The 22,072-nt window shown below is 37.1% G+C and overlaps 1 protein-coding gene across 1 annotated transcript in view; it reads right to left on the reverse strand.

Annotated features, from left to right (window-relative positions):
• The window catches only part of VPS50 (VPS50 subunit of EARP/GARPII complex), a 97,885-nt gene that overhangs the window by 16,970 nt on the left and 58,843 nt on the right, over positions 1-22,072 (reverse strand). The window contains exons 19-22 of the mRNA XM_087774818.1: positions 19,473-19,591; positions 17,801-17,907; positions 8,985-9,106; positions 5,026-5,106 (exon numbers count right to left, since the gene is read on the reverse strand). Of these exons, the coding sequence (XP_087630944.1) occupies positions 5,026-5,106; positions 8,985-9,106; positions 17,801-17,907; positions 19,473-19,591 (429 nt within the window). The remainder of the gene's footprint in view (positions 1-5,025; positions 5,107-8,984; positions 9,107-17,800; positions 17,908-19,472; positions 19,592-22,072) is intronic.

The following is a 22,072-nucleotide window of genomic DNA, read 5'->3' on the forward strand; positions in this document are numbered from 1 at the left end:
CTTCCCTTGACAAGCAATTCACACAACACCTTAAACATTGCCATTATGTATGTTGTACAAATCTTTTAAAAGAGAGGAAGAAAAGAGCCTATGAATCGTCTTTTCTTTTTTTTTTTTTTTCTTCAGGCTTTTTTTTTCTTTGAAGGAGCAGAAGACCAAGCAAGGATTATAAAAGTTGCAGAAATTATCTTTGGCCAAAGAAAACCTCATCAAGAATCACAGCTCACAGCTACCATTCCAGTGAGGAGCTTAGCTATGTCTTTTAGGAGCAGCATCCTGTGCTAGGCACTGCCATGTCAAGTAACAAATTCCACAGCCTAGACTCTCCAGAGCTTGCCATCGATATGCCAAACCAGGACATAACAGGGTACGTTTCCACGCTAAATAATGCGGGACTGTGCTGCGAAATTTTAAGTAAAACTGGTCTGTCTCCCATTATTCCTTATCTTATTTGTACAGCTGAAAAATCTACATTTTCCATCTCTGCACCATCAATCTCTAACCTACTGTCGCTGCCAAAAGATATATATTTTATGGGGAAAGAGCCCAAAAGCTAGAGACAGAATCTAAAATATGTTAACCAATACTTCTTTATACCAGTGATTCCTTGCATCTACTCTTCTATACATTGCATTGCAATGCTTATATACTTTACCACAGTGATTTATTTTCTATTGCTGTAAGGCACAGTAACTCTAACAAACTTCATTCTAAATCTCAGTTTTACCTGAGCAAGCCAGTTTGCAATGAAATATTTATGAGTATTCCATGGGTTTTTGCCCCAAAAATCTCACTTTTGGAAGCAGCAGTATCACTCAAGGCAGCTATTTGCATACACAGGACATTCACAAACAACATCTAGGTAACAGCAGTACCACAACTAAGTTACATTCTGTGAAGATAAGGAAGCTGCTTAGAGGCAGATAAAGCAAGGAATCAGAAGTTGAAATTTCCCTTCCGAATCACCAGTTATCATAGTTCACATCCATCTGATTGATGCCTGCCTGGGGAGCTTACTGGTCTCAGTGGACTAATACAAACATCATTACTATTGCAAAAAACACATTCCTGTTAGAAATGACAAACACAAGGGCCAAACGCGTGTAGATATCTCTACATATCCCACTCGGGAACTGTCAGTGAGGAGACGTACGCAGCTCAGAAACAGGCACTTACTTTGAGGTGCTTGACCTAATCAAAACCACACCTTAGCCTTATAAGCAAGGCTGAAACAATAGCACTTCTTCCTCTCCTTTTCACTCTGCTCCTTCTGTGTGTGTCCCTTTAATACATCCTGCTGGTATGAATGAAACACAGCTTGTAGAGTGTCATTTCTGGAGGATCCAAATTATTAGCTCTGAAGATGCTGCACAGCAGAACTCTGTACTGCAGCTATTTTGTACTAGCTGTGGAAAGGCCTGAATATGAAGTTAAGATACACATATGAAGTTCAGTACAACGTAGCCAAACAAATTTTTGAAAGTCATATTGTTCTCTTACCTCTCAGAAATGAAACTGCACCCTAATCTACTTTAAAACAAATACTCAAAGTGCTTATATTTTTTATACTTTTGAGTTAGCTTGACAAGTATTTCCTTAAGGCAAAGACAAGTAGCTCAGACACAGAAAACTGGTTACTCAATCACTGTAAGCTCCCAGCACACTTCCACATAACTTACTATAAGAAAGCAAATAAAGTTTTGCTTATTGGTAGGCCCCTTTTATTTATTTTGTAACTAAACCTACTTCATTTCTAGATCAAAAGAAATTTCAGACCATACTTAAACCAGTATCAATATTAGTAGTGCAGAGATTAAAAGCCATAGCTGGATAAAACCTCATTATTGGTATAACAGTTTTAAATAGGAAGCATATTTAAAGCAGTAGCACCTAGAGGACATGCTTGCTCCATCTTGTGAAGAGTTTTAAGTCCCTTCATCATTGTCATTTTGATTACATCATACAAAACATCCAAACTAAAAAACATCCAAATTACAAACATGTTTTTGTATAATAATAAATATGAGGAGGAGGGGCACTTTTACTTCCAACTGAAGTGGAGAGGTTTGGTGGTTACTGTTTGTATATTTTTGTTTACTGCAATGTTTATTATTATATCGGTGTAGGAGCAGCATACGGACATGGAATAATATGTATCACAGCTGAGGTGTCGTGTTATTGCCCTGTGGTGAAGTTAACATGACCGAACACATGTTCGTATCTCAGTTATTTCCTGTTCACAGCCTAAAACATTAATCTAAACTGCAGGTGGACTTGCTGCAGTTTATAAAGTACAGTTGGCTTTACTATGAAGTATTAGATTACAAAACAGAGGAGAAGGGATTCAGCTATAGCTGAGTACTGCTTAGAGGGGACAAGGACCCTCCAGCAGAAGCGGGGGGTAGGTGATGCATGAGGAGGGATGCAGGGAAGAGGAGAGGAAGCGCTTTAAATTGCTGCAGCCTTTTTTGCTCAGTGGCCGTGAGTCAGAAACCCAACTCTCTGTCTCTCAGTGGTCCAATTGAAAACCAGGATAGTACTCTCTCAAGTATGGTCAGTATACTCTAAGTACAGTATATATTAAAAGGGCACACACTTCTTGCATTGTAATAATAGGGAAGTATAAACTTAGAGCAGCCCCATAATGTCCTATTGGGAATGCCTCCAATCTTCATACAGAAGATGCTACAAAGATGCGAGAAAGTACATTAGAGCAGCTTGGCTTTACTTTGCCCCTTCCACTTTGCTTTCTCCTTCACAAAGGAAGCTTAAAATTCAGTGGAATAATAAAAGTAGTACCCTAAAATGTATCAGATGTAAATTAGAGTGCACTAATTCAGTCCCAAACAGGAACTACAGAAAGTCTACAAAAAGCTGGAGGAGACAGCCTCTAAACCCTCCAACTATTCCTCTTTCTCCTGACAATAAATATAGAATAAATAGGCTTCATCCACTTGGTATCTCAAAAAAGGAATGGACAAAGTCCAAGAGGAAAGCTAGGAATGATCCAGTCTAAATTACTAAAGGGTCTTGACAAAGGTCACAGTGCTCAACCTTCACAGGCACTGACAGATTAGAAGAACTATTCTGATCTACATGCAATTCTGGCAGAGCCTTGGCCACAGATTCAGACCTATCAGATACAGACTATCTTTATGAAAATAAAATATTGAAAGATGCTGCCCTCAGGAACTGAAATGCGACAGAAATGACAGTCCTTAATAAAGTTACCATGAACAGAAGACAATACAAAACCCCAAAATTCCCAACAGGCCATGGGACTGAACCCCACAACACAAACAGGAGTATTTTCAGAAAGCAATTTACAATAATCTAAAATAAGAGGAGAATCTTGAGAGGAGTCCAGAACAGTCCATACAATCATGAGAAATACCCATTTTATGACACAATAAAGATTAATCTCAACTTTCATAAACTCTTAAAAATAAGCAAACAATAAAAATACTCAGAAGACTTTTTCTTCCTCATGAATCAAAGTGAAAAATTTCCATTTATAACATAAGACCAGCATAAGTTCATAAGATATTAATAAACCTCATGGAATGCCTTCAAGTTAATAGTAGTTAGCTAGGATTATTTTCTCCTTTCAAATCCTACCTGGAACATAGCTATTAATTTCAGTTGATGCCAACATTATTTGTAACAGCATTGTTAAATGACTGAGGAAGAAAAAGAAGTCCCGTTATTTTTCCAATTTACTCCTAGAAATGATTTTTTAAAAAATATTTTCACTGATTAAAAAAAAATTCAAGACTGTAAAGCACTGTCAAGAACTGAGACTACAGAGTAAGTTTAAAAAATTAATTCCATAACTTGCCATTTTTCCATAATCTTTAACTGATTCGTTTGCAAGATCTTCCTAGAATTAATTTTTCTTTTTGAACACATTGCCTTTGAGATGAATATGAATATGACTAGCCTTTTTCTGTTTTAGAGAGGCCTGCGGTTATTAGTTATCTTATGCTCCCTCTACTGGCTCTATAAGAAATGGCCCCATAAGAAATGGCCCCAAAACCCTTTAAGAAGCTTCTCTGAAAGAACAGTTTAGGATTTTATATAATACTTCAAGGAATTAAAAAGGCATAAAGTACAATTCTGTGAAGTGCCAAATCCTTGTGAAAGTCATAGTAGAGAATCTGTCTTCCACTTCTTTCTAAGGAAGAAGCCTTAAAAAATAAATCCTTCCTGCAGCATCCATGGTATTAATTACTACCCAAGCCATTTATGATACTCTTAGGAAATGTCTTCATAATGTTTCAAGGGGTTTACATTTAGGTGGAAAAAAAACCCTACAAATTTCCATTTTTGCATAGTTCTTAGCAATATTTCTTTATATTTCTTTTTTTTCTTAACTCTGCTGCTCAGTTGAATCCACAAAATCTACCTGAAGTCTCCGGTTTACCCTTTGTAATGTGATGTGAAGGACAGTAATCTAGTACCCGAATGACACAAGCACCATACTTACTTTTCACATTTTGAAAATAACTCATGAAATGGCCGATGGGATATAATCTATAAAACACATCAGGGAAAGTTCCCCACAATTCAGAAATGACTTAACAAAGGACTTCGTGTACTGCTTCTATTATTTTGTAAGGTGAATGATCTTCAGGAGGGCTTACTGTTTTGCTGTTCTTTTACTGAAGAAAAATGAGTCACCTATTGTGCGGGTTTTTTTTTATATAAAATGTCTCAGTTAATAAGGATAATACTGGAATGTCTCTTTTTATTATATGAACCGTAATACATTATAAGATTTAGACACATAATTTTGTTGTTACATCTAGCAAAAGCTATTACACTAGTTTTGTTGTATATCAGAAGCAAGTGATTTCATACAATAATGATATCTACATCATGGTACGCCGTGAATCTAAGACTTTGTCATTACAGACACTGAATATGAAGAGAGATAAAAATTAGAAAGCCACGATGAAATACAGTTCCTAAATTTCCTACACAGACCTCTACTCCACTGAGCATTAACAAAATCCAGGTACTTACCAGATCAATCAGACTCTCCTGGATTCTGTTCAGTGTGGTGCGTAATCTGCTGCTACTGAGGCCCAGTCCCGTTGATTCGAACTGAAAGAAATACATTCTATTTAAGTTGGGAAAGGAAAAATCATTGGTTTAAACTTTATAATGATACAGCAAAACTTTAGTTTGTAAACACCAGCTACAATTTACTTACATTAAATTTTTAGCACATAATCACAAGCATACAAAATGTAAAGCAAATCAACAGAAGTCACAGCACTCAACACTGCACTGGTGTGAAGAATGACCCGAGTACCTTTCATGAAGATGACAGCGCCCCATTCATACCAATAAACGACCAGTATCCTTTATTGTTATAATACTGCATTTGGGTGCAGGACTCCAGATTTTCTCATGTGGGTGATGAGCCCAGAATGGTGCACCACGATGCCCCCACTGAGACTTGCATGCGCACCACACCCAAGCCAAATGGTCTTGACTACTCTCTCCCGCTGTAAAATTTCTTGTAATTCCTTATTAAATACCTAACTTGCATATGTAAAATTATACCCATTGATGTTTATGAAACAGTCATTATTACTTAATGCTTATAAAGATCTACCTGAGAAATGTGCCATCTTCATGTTCATGGCTCAGAAGTATTATGGGGCAGCTGGGACAAATCAATATACCTACACTGATTTCCTGGTAAATGCAATGAATTATACCAGCTGAGGGTCTAATTCGACAGGCATAATTCATGTAGCTACTTCTCCTACTTCCAATTAAAAAAACAAGGAACAAACTAACACAACAAAGGAAGAGGAAATGAGACAGCTAAGAAACACACATTTACATCAAGAATGTGGAAGTATTTGAATACAGTTCTGGTATGTGATTCGCACCAAAAGGCAATTTACTGAACAACATTTAGAGCACTGTATTATTAGACATCCCTTCAACACGCTAAATCAGGGAAGGAAGTGTTGAAGTTCATGTCATCCCACCTGCTCCTTTTAAATACAAAAAGGTATAATTTAGGTCCCCATTTACTGTATCTAACATTTCTGACTTATGACATCCATCTGTCTCAATCCTCCTATATATTCAATCAAAATTTACATCTGAGCTGAATTCCCACTGGAATTCCCACTCTGCTGAAATCTAGAACCTGATCTAGGAGACAAATCACTGTCCTAGTATCCATGTTTGACAAAAAGAAGTGCTTACGCCTTTGTTTTTCTGCAGGTGAAGTAAGCTTTTTTATAAAAATAATTTGTATTTTTCTTCACATTGTTACTGTAGAAATATCAGTTCTGAACTGCCTTTGGTTTTGCAGGTATATGAGTGAAAAAGAAAATAACTTTTCCCCTTTAAGAAACACACCCTTAATTCTCTTTTTTTTCTTCCTTAACATCATATAGTAGTTTTTCAAGACATGGCCATAAGGACTGCAAATTCAAGACAGGCTATTCTCCCTGTTAAGGTAAGAACAAACAGAAAAAATACCCTGCTTAAAGAAAAAAAAAAAAAATATATATATTAAAAAATGTATTTACAAGTTTCAGCCATTAAATTTCATTTTAAGAAATTTGCACCTGCACCATCAAAACTACACATCACACAATCTGCCACTAATTCTTTCTGCCTTTCAATTACTAACTTTCAATAGCTATCACTAACTTTCACTTACTTATTCTATAATGATATATTTCGCTCTAAAAAATGGCAATTTCACATTTGAAACCTATCTGAATGAAAAGGAACGTAAAAACAAACTTAAATTTCTATAAAACACTACATATCAAGAACTCCAGATTTATCAGGCAACCAGTTACAGCCTAAAGTCAGAATTGTGCATCCGTATGTATGGGACGAAGCCCCCCCCCAAAAACGAACAAAAAAAAAAAACCAAAAAGGGGGGTTCTGCAAGGACAGAACCTCATGACTTCACACAGAACATGTCACTCATCAGCATAACTGCTTTGCTTCATCGAAGTTTTTGCTATTGCTATATGTAAAGTGGTAGATATTTAAATGCCACAAACTGATGACGTAGTAAGGCTAGTAAGCAGAACATCAAGACAATTTACAGAATAATTTTACTCATCACCAATTCTACATAACCTTTCAGAGTTTAAAAAAAAGTGTTTTCCATAAGAATGGCCATTGTTTTACAAATTAATACGTCTTGTCAAAAAAATTAAAACTCACCTCAAATTAATCTGCTAAGGAAGACTATTCTGTGGCATGTTCATGGATGTCTTACACTTTAGTGAGCAGACATTAAATATAGGCAATTCCTTTTGATTTCATGTTAGGTTGCTCCATAATTTGAGATAAGGAAGAAAGGCAGCCTTAACTTGCATCCCACAAATTAAAAAGGTTTTGAAAGAGCAATTCTGCTTACAATGGTGTGCAACATTTGGCAGTGAAGAAAGCCAAATACTGACTATATAGGATAATCATTCTAAAGAGGTCTGGAAAGAGCAGTGACTTAGCATCGTGACTGGACATAGAACTCAACATGTATATTTTAAATCCTTGGTTTTCACTGAACTGGCAACGAATTCTGTACAATTCATTACTCTCCTTACGTGTGTACTAACTCAACACATACAACATAAGCACAATATTCACAAGGAATTTCGACCGCTTAAGGGAGTTACATTACCAGCATACTTTTAAGAATCCCATTTGATGCTATTTTGTAAATAAAACAGGAACACTCTCAGTGGTCTAAATCACATACCATCACCCATCTCTACTTTCTAAAGGTTTCTAAAAAACTATGGGGAGTGAGGACATTTAAGCAGCATTACAAGAGGGTTTATTACATTCATAGACCCTTTGTAAGCATTATGTTTCCCACGAAAAATCATCTGTCAAAACAAAAATTAGGCACGCTACAAAAACATCACAATTTTACCACCCATCTGCTATAATGTTTACCTGCCTAGCACTGTGCTGTTCTCTGTTAGAAGCAGAGAGTGAAGAACTCGGTATGAGCTTTAAAAACACAAAATGGGAGGTGCAAAAAAATAAATGCAATGCAATGTGAATACCAGAGCAGCTGACGAAGCCAATGGAAATCAATTATCTTAACAAAAAAAACAAAAACCGAAAACCAAAAAAACACGCATCTTCTAAACACAAACAAATTGCAAATTCATTTGTCCTGCCAAAGAGAACAGCTCAAAACCATTTAGAACCATATGTTGAGTCTGAAAATCCATTACAATTTGCCAACAGATGATGATGAATTTGGAACCCCGTGATATTATTACTTGTGGAGTAATTTAGGGGCCAAAAGAGGAGAAAATTGTTTTTACACGCAGCTTTTCATAAATGCTTTAAGACAATTCTGCTGAAAGTTGATCTACGTTATGTACAGACATTGCCAACAAGCATTTATTTCAACTACAAGATCACTCAAAAAACCCCTGTTTTCATTAATGCAATTAGTTTGACAGAAGAATACTAGATCTGAAAAAGTGTATTTCAAACCTCTTAAACCTGAGTTACTACTTAACTTTCATGGCCCCCTTCTCCTCTTCCTTTTGCTATTCTTATCTAATTTAGAGAAATGGATATAGGAAAATTAAATCAACTCATACTCTCTAGGCTCCAAACCACCACCCTCCTTCCACAGGCTGCTCCTTCTCTCCCCACTTTCTGACATGACTTTTAAGTATTTCACGTTGCCTTTCCTCCCTTTCAAAATACTGCTGGAAAAAAGAGAGTACAAAATCTATTCAAAACATAATAGGATTCATGACCCAGTGATAATGACACTCCCAGTGCTTATTCCCCATATTGCTGATCTAATCAGCCTTTTCATACTCCCGCATTCAAACCAATTCCGTTGCCACTAATTTTTCTGGGGATTACATGTTAGGGAGTATTTTAAGTATAGAGATCTCTTCTGTATTCTCATTCTGTGTGTACAGTGATACTTGGAAATGAACAATATTTCTACCTACCGTGTCATTTCGGCCAAAAAACGTATAGACTGCATACAGATAGTAATCGAAGAGCTGGGACATGAAGTGGATCACATCAAATGCAATTGGTTTCAGAATATTCATCATCTGCATGTATTTCCCTTAAAAATGAAATACAGAAGATCAGTTTCCTCAGCATAAGTGCTACAAAGACAGCACTGAGCTTGACAAACTCGAAACTGGCTTTACAAAGTTTACTATTTAGCCTTAAATATTGTTTAAGAACAACTTAGTAATATTTTAGAGATTGGGATGTTTAAAAACAAAGCTAAATATGATGACTAAGACACCACAAATGCCTCAAGACTTCTCCAAATGTGGATGTTAATCCATATCAAAATGTCTTGAACCATTCTTGGCTTTCTGGTACCAAATTCAAAATATACAACCTTCTGGATCCTCTACAAGTTTCAGCTTCATTTAGCCAAAAAATAATAAACCCCTAAAGTAGTCTCCAGCAAATGATATAGAGAGCCACTGAAGATTTTATGCATTAGTGTGTGTTTATATATGCACATATGGATATTTTTCAAGCAATGAAAAGCACAGTATAAAGATGATATGCCCAAGATTGGATTTCATCCAACAACTCTATATGTAATGTGTTTCACACCACAACATTTGTTGCGTTTCACAACAGCAGGGCCTACAAGTTTTTAGTTATTTTGTTTTCCAGCATAGGGAATGGCTCTTTTCAGAGAGTCATACAAGAAGTGTACTTAACGAAAACCTCAATATTGCAGATACCTTACATTTCCTGCTGGCTAGCTCAAAAATGACATACTGCTTGCCCTATTAGCATCTTAAAAACATAAAGAATATATAATAAACTTTGGGTTATTATAGTAACAGACAGCAATTTTTGAACCAAAACGTAAATGCAGTCCACCCAGCACGTAGGATATAGCAGATCTTTTAACAAATTGTCACATTCCAGACATGTTTTGATGTGACAGGATGGAAAAAATTACATGAGGATGCTAAAATAATTTCTTTTTCCCGTAGTCAGCAACACTATTTTTCAAGTTAATGCTGTGCGCAGCAAAGTAATTTACTAATTGATACAGAAAATGTTGTTTTATGCAGAGAAACTGAGTAACAAAGAAACAAAATTAGCTGTTAGTATCAGGAGGAGTTATTTGAATTTTTTTAAGCAACTACTGGTGTAGGTCAGTAAAGATAACATTAATTTGACAAATACATGGTACAGCTACATACATGGTAAGATGATATCGCAGTATGGTAAGAATCAAGCAATAACCTGACATTGCTACTTTCCAGGTTTCTGTCCAGCTTAGACTCCCTGCTTGAATACTATGCATCTGTGTCCCAGTTTGCTCACACACGCAAGCATATATTTTGTTATTTTTGGACATTTGACACAGGTTGCAATACTTAATATTTGGCAGTTTAGCCCAATTGTTAATTGGGCTAATTATCAATGTTTTAATCTACAGCATTATGAACAAACTGAAAAGCAAACTTAAAAAATTCTATTTGTCTTCCAAAAGGGAAAACCAAACGCAGCTAATTCTAGCACAGCCCAATGTGGAAATTTTCAGATATTTGGGAAAGGATGGTACCCTAATCAAAGCAGCTGTCACCTCCATATGTGCTATTTGAATATTCTGTATTGCCACAGGCTGACTTTTTCCACTTACTCTCTGATAAACACATTTTTAAACTTGCCTGCAACCCATACCCTATTTAAAAGTGATGTGGCGCATTCTGGAGAGTTGATTTCCAAATATCTGTGCAGTTGGCATGAATATTCAAGGTAATCTCTCAGGCAGTATCTTATGCTTTTCCAAAGGGCTATACACTGTACACCGCCCAAGTATTGTCCCTATAAAAATCTCCCGATGCCAAGAACATTTCTCTATTACTACATCACTCAGCATCTTGACACAACAAGTGTTCCAAGAACATTTCCTCCTAGTTGCTCTCTGGGACGCCAACTTTTAACTTCTATACATTGTTACCAAGTTGCACTAAAGTGCCTGGTTTGGGTGAAAAGGCTGTATGAGAACATTTCCAAACAGCACTAACCCATGCTGTGCTAGAAACTTCCAGAAATACTTGAAAACGCTGCTTAGAGTTTCAACAGCTCAAAGTAGCTTGACTTTCTAGAGGCTCTCCGTTAATAGCTAAAACTGCTGAACGTTTGCCATGTTTTATTTATTTATTTTATTTTTATTATTTATTTATTTAATTGCCAAGTATTACTTCCAACACTTCTTTTGTCCTTAAGAACAGTAGGTAGAGAGTACTCTCTATCAGACTAATCTATATAAAACTTACCACTAAAACCAAAAAGGTAAATAAATACACAACCTCTTGAATAATACATATTTGAGTTGTAGTATATCTATGGTCATTAGTAAAATGATTTCCTAGAGAGCCTCACAATTCCAAATATGCGGCTTCCTACGACATACATTAGGAGCTAAAATGCCACGTTGAAGGAAAAAGTGAAAAGCCCATTGTAATTATATCATTTTGAAAGACTCCTATAATTTGGTGGTTGTTTTTTTTTTTTAAGTCCCGTGAGGTTCTATGGTATGTGACCAATCACTTACTTCAGCTACAAGACTTGTGGTGTGAGATTTGTCATCATCATTATTATTTTCTTAAAAGGTAATGGGTTTTAAACCACAAAAAACATCTAAGAATTTATTCCCAAAAACCATTCACAACAAAAGCAAAAATGAGGCAAAAATGCATTAAAAAACCCCAACCTACGAAACAGTTTAATGGGTATTTCTTAAGTCAGAATGATATTAATTAAAATAAGAAATCGCCCAAGCAATATATACAACGGTATAGTCATTAATTGTTCTTGTTGATGTACAGAACCTAGGTCAAAATATTCCATACAGATTTAACACAGGTTCATTCTTCCTTTACATTTTCAATCAACACGCAATGGCTTGACAGGAAAAAACTAACCTTATAAATTAATTTAATGGTCACTTTACACTGGAAACAGAGAAATAATAATCCAGCTTATAAACTTGAGAGAAAACCACATAAATTGAACCATTCACTTGAAATTCAAATTAAAAGAAGTTATAGCAGCTCTCACTTCAGCTGTACATAGAAACTCATTATGTAGTTTATATATATTAAGCTACATTTTGTTTTATTTATCTAGCCTCCAGACAAAGCATACAGCACACAGAAATAGTTCAAAATGGGTTAGAGCACTGTTACACCCATTCAGTGAGTACTACTACTTGCATGACATCCCTTCCTAAAAAGTGAGGCAACAATTTCTGTTACTTGATTGGCTTTGCGCGGCAAGGTTTTGGTAGCGAGGGGGCTACAGGGGTGGCTGCTGTTGGAAGCTGCTAGAAGCTTCCCCTCTGTCCAACACAGCCGATGCCAGCCGGCTCCAAGACGGACCCGCCGCTGGTCAAGGCTGAGCCCGTCACCAATGGTGGTAGCACCTCTGGGGTAACATATTTAAGAAGAGGGGGAAAAAGCTGCACAACAGCAGTTGCAGCAAGAGGTAGGAGTGAGAACATGTGAGAGGAACAACTCTGCAGGCACCAAGGCCAGAGAAGAAGGAGGGGGAGGAGGTGCTCCAGGCAACGGAGAAGAGGTTTCCCTGCAGCCCATGCTGAAGACCATGGTGAGGCACGCCGTCCCCCTGCAGCCCATGAAGGTTAACACTGGAGCAGATAGCCACCTGCAGCCCATGGAGGACCCCACCCCAGAGCAGGTGGATGCCCGAAGGAGGCTGTGACCGTGTGGGAAGGCTGTGCTGGAGCAGGCTCCTGGGCAGGACCTGTGGACCCATGGAGAGAGAGGAGCCCACGCTGGAGCAGGTTTGCTGGCAGGACTTGTGACCCTGCAGGGGACCCACACTGGAGCAGTCTGTTCCTGAAGGACTGCACCCCGTGGAAGGGACCCACGCTGGAGCAGTTCGTGAAGAACTACAGCCCATAGAAAGGACTCATGTTGGAGAAGTTAATGGAGGACTGACTCCTGTGGAAGGACACCATGCTGGAGCAGGGGAAGAGTGTGAAGAGTCCTCCCCTGAGGAGGGAGGAGTGGCAGAGACAACGTGTGATGAACTGACCGCAACCCCCATTCCCCGTCCCCCTGTGCTGCTGGCGGGGAGGAGGTAGAGAAAATTGGGAGTGAAGTTGAGCCTGGGAAGAAGGGAGGGGTGGGGGAAAAGTGTTTTCAAGACTTGGTTTGATTTCTCTTTACCCTACTCTAATTTGATTGGTAATAAATTAAACTAATTTCCCCAAGTTAAGTCTGTTTTGCCTGTGACAGTAATTGGTGAGTGATCTTGCCTCTCCTTACCTTGACCCATGAGACTTTTGTTATATTTTCTCTCCCCTGTCCAGCTGAGGAGGGGGAGTGATAGAGCAGCTTTGGTGGGCACCTGATGTGCGACCCACCACATGCATCTTCATCTCACTCCAGACTTCCCTTTTTAAACCTAGTTTCCTTTATGAATTGCTTTTAACTAAGGTCAGGGAGCTGATCTAGATCTGCCAAAAGTCATGCTGATGCAATGCACAGGAGGCAGGAATATCAGTGACAAAATGTAGCCGGGACAGAAACTGCTTAAGTACTCACATTACTGCTACCAAAACAAACGTCTCCTAAAACAGAGCCTTATTTTCAAGGAATAGAACTTTGAAAGAGTACAGGCTTTCTGTAGGTAGGGCATATCTATAGTGTCCCCTGTACTACATTAGGCCCTTGCTTATTTTTTGAGGCTCCACATCACTGGTCTTGCATATGCGATTCACTTGTCCAACTTTATCTAAAAACTAGACCCTTTGCCCACACTGGTTGCCTCGATCTCCTGCGCAGAGGGCAAGCAGCTCCAGAAGAAAAGTGCTAAGATATCTATACGATGACATGCAGTCAAAGACATCTGGGACAGCCAACAAACTCAATCATCTTCTAGAGTTATGTACGGTTCTCCATTGATAAAGAAGGGATCCTAGACAACCATCTCAGATACACTCCTTGAAATTGGTGTTAAGTACCATGGCATTTTCCTAGCCAATAATCTGAGACAGTGCAAGACAAGCTGGAGCCCTACAGGGCATTAGCAGAGACTGCTGGTAAAAGATAGGCAACGCTCCACAGCATTCCTGTCTGCAGGGGGATAATGCAGGGAACTGGATCAAACCTGGACCTCCTACAACCTAGTGTCACGCCCAGCCAAATCCGCCCAGCAACAACATGCTTATCTTCATGTTTTATAGGGATGATTCAAGAGACAAGAGGGGAGACAAGAAGGGAAGAAAAAATAATAAATCAGATAGTCCGGCTAAATGGTGGTATCTTAGGTGTTTCTTGTTTTGCAAGGCATTAACCCACAGTTAAAAGAAATGTCTCTGATGCTCTTGGCGATGCTGTCTGGAAGAAGTGAATGAAATATCTGTACACTAAGGCCAAAAGTCATGACAAAAGACGAAGACATTTTCAACTTATGTGGCAGAGGTGTAATATGCAGTTTACGTCTAACAGAAACATGGTGCAAAAAAACCTGTTTCATTTATGATATCAAATGGTAGGCATTCCTCCAAAAAGATACAAACTAAGGTGAAAGTGAGGCGGGGTCATTGCATATTAGAAACATGAGAAACTGCAAAGAAACTAGAAGGAAAGAATGACTAGGACAAGGACAAAGGCGAAAAACCAGACCTATTCACTCATGAAGTTACATTAAGAGCTAGAAGTACCAAAAGTCTTTCCAAAACTAAATTTTCCAAAGATGGTAAAAATCAGAGTTTTCCAGTTACAGAAAACTAACAAAAGCAAACGAAACCAGTGGGACGTGACAGGACAGAAACTGTAGACAAACAAGACAGCCCAAAAGCAAGAATGAATAATTTGCCTTGGTTTTCACTGGGGACAACGATACTGAAAGTGAGAAAAATGAAGAGAAGGGGGACAGGGTGACTAATATAACTGAACTGGCTGCTTTCGGTCACACTGAGAATGAGCTGGAAAAGACCTTAAAACAGTCAAGTCACAGAAGCAAAGGAATCGAGACATAAATAAAAATGGCCGTGAAATCACCAGTCTGGTAATCAGTGTAATAACCTGTACGTGCAATAAGCAGTCAAGGCATGGGCTGTACCACTACGACTGGAAAACAGCAAATAAAAACATATTTGAGAAGAGGGAAAATAGTCATCCAAGCAACTACTGATCCACTGCTTTAATTTGTAGGATGCAGGACTTCAGATCAAGTTTTGAATAAAGTACGGAAGTGACAGAAGCAGAAAGACAGAGGCAAAATTAAGATTTAGTCAAAGTATTAATTTAACAATATTGCACAGTAAACAACCGAAGCTAGAGTTTTTCAAATGAGTAAGGGCTTAATAAAAGAGAAGACAGAATGAAGTGTGTAGAAAAGGGAGGTATCTGGAAAAGCTACTAGTGGAGTTCGCAGCAACCGGCCTCTTCTTCAATATTTTCATTAATGACTCTGGCACAAAAATAAGAGTGTGATAATGGAAAAAAATAAGGAGGCACCATCAAAACAGAACAGGATTGACATAATGTACAGGAGGAACTGGAGGACCTTGATGACTACTGTAATAAAAATTGGATGAAATTCAGTAGTACAAAATGTAAAGCCATGCATTTAGGGACCAATTAATTAAAAACATGCATCTTTCTACTATAAACTAGCAGCTCAAAAACTGGGGAAGTGAAGGACCTGGTGGCTGTACAAGCTTGTTACAGATGGACTGAACTGCGAGTAGAAGGAAGCTGTGAGAATCCAAAGAGACGAAAAAGGGAGGCAATATGTGACCAGAATGCTGCATTAAAACAGTGGCACAATGCAGTGAGATTTCATCCAAAGTATTGCACATGATTTTGATAAATCTATAACAAAAGCAGAAAAAGAACTGGTAAGAAAGTAGGGGACTTAAGCTTCTGGTGGATAAATACAGAAGATATGAAAAAGCGTGGCACATTTAGTTTAGCAAATCAAAGACCGAAGAAATAGGATTGCTTTCTGTAAAAACAGCAGGGCAGTATGCATCAAATAACAAGACGATCTGTTAAACTTAAACGTTTATTTTGGTGTAAGATCAAGTGGGCAGAAAATAGGTGGATAATTTTATTTTTTTTTTAACCATGAAGTTGACAAGCTTCTGGAACAGAATTCCTATTAGATAGAGTGGTGGCAACAAAACAGAAGTATTCTTAAGCTGGAGCTCAAAACAAGCATATTTACAGGCAGTACTGAATGACACGTCTTCCTGTAGCACGGGCTGCAGGAGGTCCCTTTCCAATTCCATGTTCCAAATAATGTTATTATCAGTCATTACAGAGACAATATAGCACACCCCCAATAGCAGAAATATTGAAAATTAAATGTAGTGCCAGAAGGGGGAAAAAGCATATATGTGAGCTTTGCAAATAATGCTAAAGTTTGGGGTTATGGCCAGAATCCACAAATATAAAGACTCTTTATGTAAAACTGGAAAACTAGAACTACAGCTCCACCTACTCTTACACTGTGGTAGGGCATGGGGGCAGGGGCAGAGGCTGCGGTAAAACCAAGTGGTTTGCATGAAAGTGCCATGTGTGATTTCTGGATTCAATCCTAACTTTTCTTAGAGCAAAACCTTATTCTAGAAGGTAGCAAACAAATATCTCCAACCTAACTCACAGATCAATACCAGAAAAGTTATGACAGAATAATCTCAATTCTTACTTCAGGTCTATACTGTAGATACTGCAAGAAGAAAAAAAAACTGCAAAAAAAGGTTTCGAAAATTAATTTCTGATTTATACACTGCCCTCTAAGACAGCAAAAGGTACTAACCAGGTGTCAGAGTAGTCTCTTTAAAAGCTTACTCTGAAGTACCACAATCATTTCCAGCACATAAACGTTGAAGACAAACTTAATTAATACAACACATACAGAATTCCTCTCTCTTCTGCCTAACCTGATAAATTTAGGTAGTTACTTCCCATTCTCTATAAATAAAATGAAAGTCAGTAGCAGAAAACTGCTATCATACAATTATCTAGGTAATCAAATGGAAGTCACAATCACAAAAAGTCAATCCCATTACACCTAGAACTGAAGGGGAGTGTTTTCATAGAAAACTTTTGGCTAGAAAGGACCTCCAGAGGTCATCTAGTGCAACCTCCTGCTCAGAGCGGGTCTAAGGAGATGAGGTTGCTCAGAGGCTTGTCCAGTCGTGTCTTGATCACCTCCAAGGACAGAGATTCCCTAAACTCCCTGGGGATTACTAGGTTGCATTCCAATTACTGAAATTACCAGTATGGGAGGGCACTTTTCTTCTAGTTGTCTACCATGTAGTAAAAGTAGTTATTCTGGGTGTGAGAATTTCAGTAACGAAAGGACAAAAACCCCATAATCTTTTAAGTTCTTACTTTTGTAGCTATACTACTTTAAAATGAAGCATTTAATCCACCAAGACACATTAGCAACATAAAACATCAATCTATTTCCTTTCTATCTCCGCTGTTTTTACGCATTCAATATTTTAGACAAATAAACCACCATTATTGGTTAAAATCAATATATGCATGCAGATTAATCGTCAAAGTAAAAATAACTCACAACATATAACCAAATTTGTCTACTTACTTAATTAAAAATATTTTGGGTTAGTGCTTTATTTCTATTTTATTAACAAAGACTGGAAATAGAGCCCAACTAGGTATATTTTTAAAAGCCTTAAAATTCATTTAATATATTTGCTATAATCCACAGGTTTGCATTAAAATAAAACACACATATAAAAACCTACAATTTTTCTACGTACCAACAAGCCTTATTACGTTCAGCGTAGTGTTTGTTAGGATAGGTGCATTCACTTTATTGAGGTTATAATCTGATCTCTTTCTGCTCCTCAGAGTTTCTCGAGAAACACTTTAAAGAAAACAAAACAAAATACACCATATGTGACTGCCTATTATATTCAAGGACATACAAACAAAATTTAGTAGGAAAGAAATCCTTCCTCCCCCTTCTTTCACATGACAGTATGTCTTCCAGCACAGTATTTTATTTATGCAAAAGCATAACTGGGTTAGGATTCTAACATTTAAAGAGCAAAGCCTGGCCTAATTTACATAAAATTACAGAAAATTGTGCTAAAGAAAGGAGTTTCTGAGTTGTAGTCCAAGGCTTGAGCTCTGCAGGCCTCTGCCTCAGCAATCATTTTAACCACTCTGACTCAAGTTCGTAGTTTATGAAGTAAAGAAAATGAAAACAATGCAAGTCACAACAAAACAGAGCAGACTAGTAAGCTACAGCTGAAAAATACTATCTGGAAATGGAAACAATTTTGAGGAAGATGAAACTAAAAAGACATATATAAATAAATAAATTTTTAAAAGACATATATATAAATAAATTTTTCATAAATTGTAGTCCTGCGAAAAGCAAGGAGTTGGACTTGATGATCCCTATGGATCCCTTCCAACTTGAGATATTCTATGATTCTATAAGAGAAACCTCCTGCCAGCTGCCATACCTCAAAACGATATTCTTCCAAAAACTCAGAATGCTTCAATTTTACAGCACAAAGCTGGGGACAATAACTGTGGTTTGTCCCAGTTCAGTAATTTTTATCATTATCTCCATCACTTCTTTGAAATGAAGTAGCTTATGTGAGGTTATCTTATGAAATCATGCTAACAATATTTTATCCCAAAAGATTTATTTTGTAGAAAAACATTACTCTGCTTTCACCCAAGTGATGACCTTCTAGTTCTCCTGCAGTCCTCTACATACAAATAATGTTAGCCTGCTTCAGAAAGTCTGAATGGACATCTAAGTAGTACAGAGTCCTAGACAGAAATTTGTATTTCAGACCCTTTTAAAGGCTACAGAGTTGGCTTTTGTTTATATGAATATATATAAATAAAATATTTATATATATATATTTCTTTTCATCAAAATATGTATATTCATGTCTCTGTGTGTGTATATGTATATTCTTAAAGAAAAAGAGAACTTAAAATTCCAAATGATTGCCTTCACGCTATTGAAGAATTTAATTTTTTTTTAATCTGTAAAAGTTTACTTTTGTTCTGCAAAAGCAGAAGCCCAAGCCTCAAGCCATTTGTCTGCAAACAACTGCTTGTGACACAACAGAAATTACACGTACGCACAACAGCAGTTGTAGAAGAACCTTCAGTTAACATCTAACACTTGCTTATCAGTTTTCCACCACCTGCTTCAGAGAGCCTTTATCCTCCTTCAAAATCTTGCTTTCCAGAGTTTCTTTCTGCAATAATGATGAGCAGTTTAATGTTCCTTCCCCTTCTGGAGATTTAAGTGCTGAGCCTTTCTAACTGTGCAGGTAGCATAAAGATTATTTGATTATTATTCCATTGTCGTAGAGTATAGATTAAACAGAAAATGAACTAATTAGAGTACTGAGATGAAAAGCATGTAAATGAGACCAAAGACTCACACAGTCTCCTTACCTTTTCACAGGGGCATCTCCTGTCTGCTCATCCACATAATCTCTTTTCAGCTCTTCAGGTACATCACTGTCACTATCATACTCTTGATATGCACTTTTTTCTTGTTCATCTGATTCATACTGTTAAAAAAAAAAAAAAAAAGAAAAAAAAAATAAATTGACTGCCATTATTTTCCTTATAATACTGTCACTCATTTAATGTAGCATTTTGGTCACTTCTTGGCTTTTATCTCGTCGGGATACAAATACCTTTGCTGGCTGAAAGGCTGCTGACAATGTTCATTAAAAATGCAGCAGTCAAACTATACAAAGCCATTTGTAAGTGCATTTCTAAACAAACGTCTACTCTCAGATGTTGATTAAGAGTAAATATTTGCATCATCCTAGTTCTCCCAGCTACTGATAATTTTTTTTGCTTTCTTGTTGCTGTATCAAGTACCCACATATCTGAGTTTTTATTATTTGCTTTACAATCTGAAAGAACAGTAATAAAACCTCAAAATGTATCCATATAGTAGCAATAAACCAAAAAAACCCTTGCACCACACAATCCTTAATGCAAGAAGGACCAAACTATTGCTTCACAAAAATACTTATTTATATTGTACACATTCATTTAAAAAAACCACCACCACAAAACCAACTTGGCAGTTTTTTGTAAAACTGATTTTAGTATACTCCAACAGACACTTCTACTAGAGACCTTCAACCACTTAACCTGTTAGAGACCAATACGATTTGGACTAAGCACAAACATTTAAAGAAAACAATAAGCAGTCAAATGCTACTACAAAAACATAAGTATTTCTCATGGCTACTATTACCATGTAATTTTTTTTCTCACTAATTTTTCTGCACTTGTTTTCTTCAGCTGTATGCTATTCTATCTACATCAATAGCCAGAAGAGTAACTTTGTATATATCTGTATGTTCTATACGTATAAACTCTGCACTGTACATGGAACAAACAAAAACTGCAGAGCAAGCAAGAAACAGGATTCTGCAACCCAAATTGATATACCTCTCCTCATAGAGGAAAATAAAAACCACAACAAAACCCCAAAACACAGAGCACTATATTATTCTAAGAAACACTCTAATGATATAACCGAACTGTATCAGTGGCATAAATCCACAGGGGCTAGATTAAAAGCATTTTCTTTTTTTTTTTTTCCTCTTGCTTTCTCAGAAAACTTCATTAGGTGTTTGGGGCATGCTTGGACTTATTTGTGTGTGCTGGTTCACAGTTTTGTTTTGAAACACACAGCATCCTTTATCTAGTTAAAGGCACAAGATCCTGATATTTGAAATATTTATCTAATTATTAGTGAAAAAATTCCTCTTTGATGGAAGAAACCCTCATGCACAATTTGCTTCATTTGTCACAAATGCCATAAATTATTCCAGAATAACTCTATGAAAAATGTGAATGCATAGGTAAATTAACCATGAACACCTGCCTTGAGATGTGCCTTCTTATACTGAGGAACATTTGATGTTAATTGCATCTTTTGAAAAATAAGAAGCTTAAGTAGTTACAGACAACTACTGCCTCCAAACACTCAGCTGCATTTTTAATTTTTTGAAACTGTTTCACTCTGTTCAACGGTTGAATTGCATTTCAAAGATCGCAAGAGAATTGTTTTCAATTCAAGGATGGAAGGTTTGAGCCTAACAAGTGATGCCTGGGAAAAATGAGCAACACAGGCTACAGCATATATAATATGATACAGGATTTCCATGGTAGACATGTATTATTACTGCTGGGGTATGAGTTATGTGGAGAAATACTATTCACAAACACAGATAATAAATGCTTTTTATAATTATGAAGCCACACATACATGTTAAAAGTGTACAATTGGGATTTAAAAAAACCAACCAAACAAACAAACAAAGAAAACCAACCCTGAAATTTGTAATCCTTTCTTACTCCAATTCAAAGCAGTATTTAATGTCAAATTCTTTTTCAGGTGTTCTAGGTTGCTCTGTAGTATAGGTGCTTTAGACACTTCATAAGTAATGAAAAACATTTTTTCACAAGATGAGTTGCTTAACCCAGAAAAGATTAAAGGAAAACAAATACTTGATGCTCTGTGATAGAACCTTTTTTCCTGAATACCTACACAACTATCACAGCATTAAGCATATCCATCAGGCTCCAGAATGCACTTGAACTTGAAGAGAGACCACAATACTTTTCCTTTTGACTTTTCCTTAACGTGTACACTGCTCTGAAGCCATTTTATCCAAGGAGTCAATGACACATATGACAAAGACAGTCTGGTTCCAGGATCCTTAAGAAATGGCAGGGTTTTAAAGGATACGACCACTCTTCAGAAGGGAAAACCAAGAAAGATACACTAAGGTAATGCCAGTCTCTTAATCATGCAAAATGCACTAAGAAATATATTTTTTCAGTCATGCATGGCAATTATTGGCCCTAGCCCCAAATTATGGAAGTTTTTAAAGCCTAGGACTACGAAAGCAGTATTTTATAAAAGCAGGAAGCCCACAGTACAAACAATTCAAAGCAAAAACAGCTCAGATAGAAAAAAGAATGTAGTATGAGACGGACTAAAAAGAAATGTTCTGATCACT

The sequence above is a fragment of the Nipponia nippon genome, unplaced genomic scaffold (genome assembly GCF_047370975.1).
Source record: "Nipponia nippon isolate SJK-2023a ecotype South Korea unplaced genomic scaffold, ASM4737097v1 scaffold_1, whole genome shotgun sequence".
NCBI classification, from domain to species: Eukaryota; Metazoa; Chordata; class Aves; order Pelecaniformes; family Threskiornithidae; genus Nipponia; species Nipponia nippon.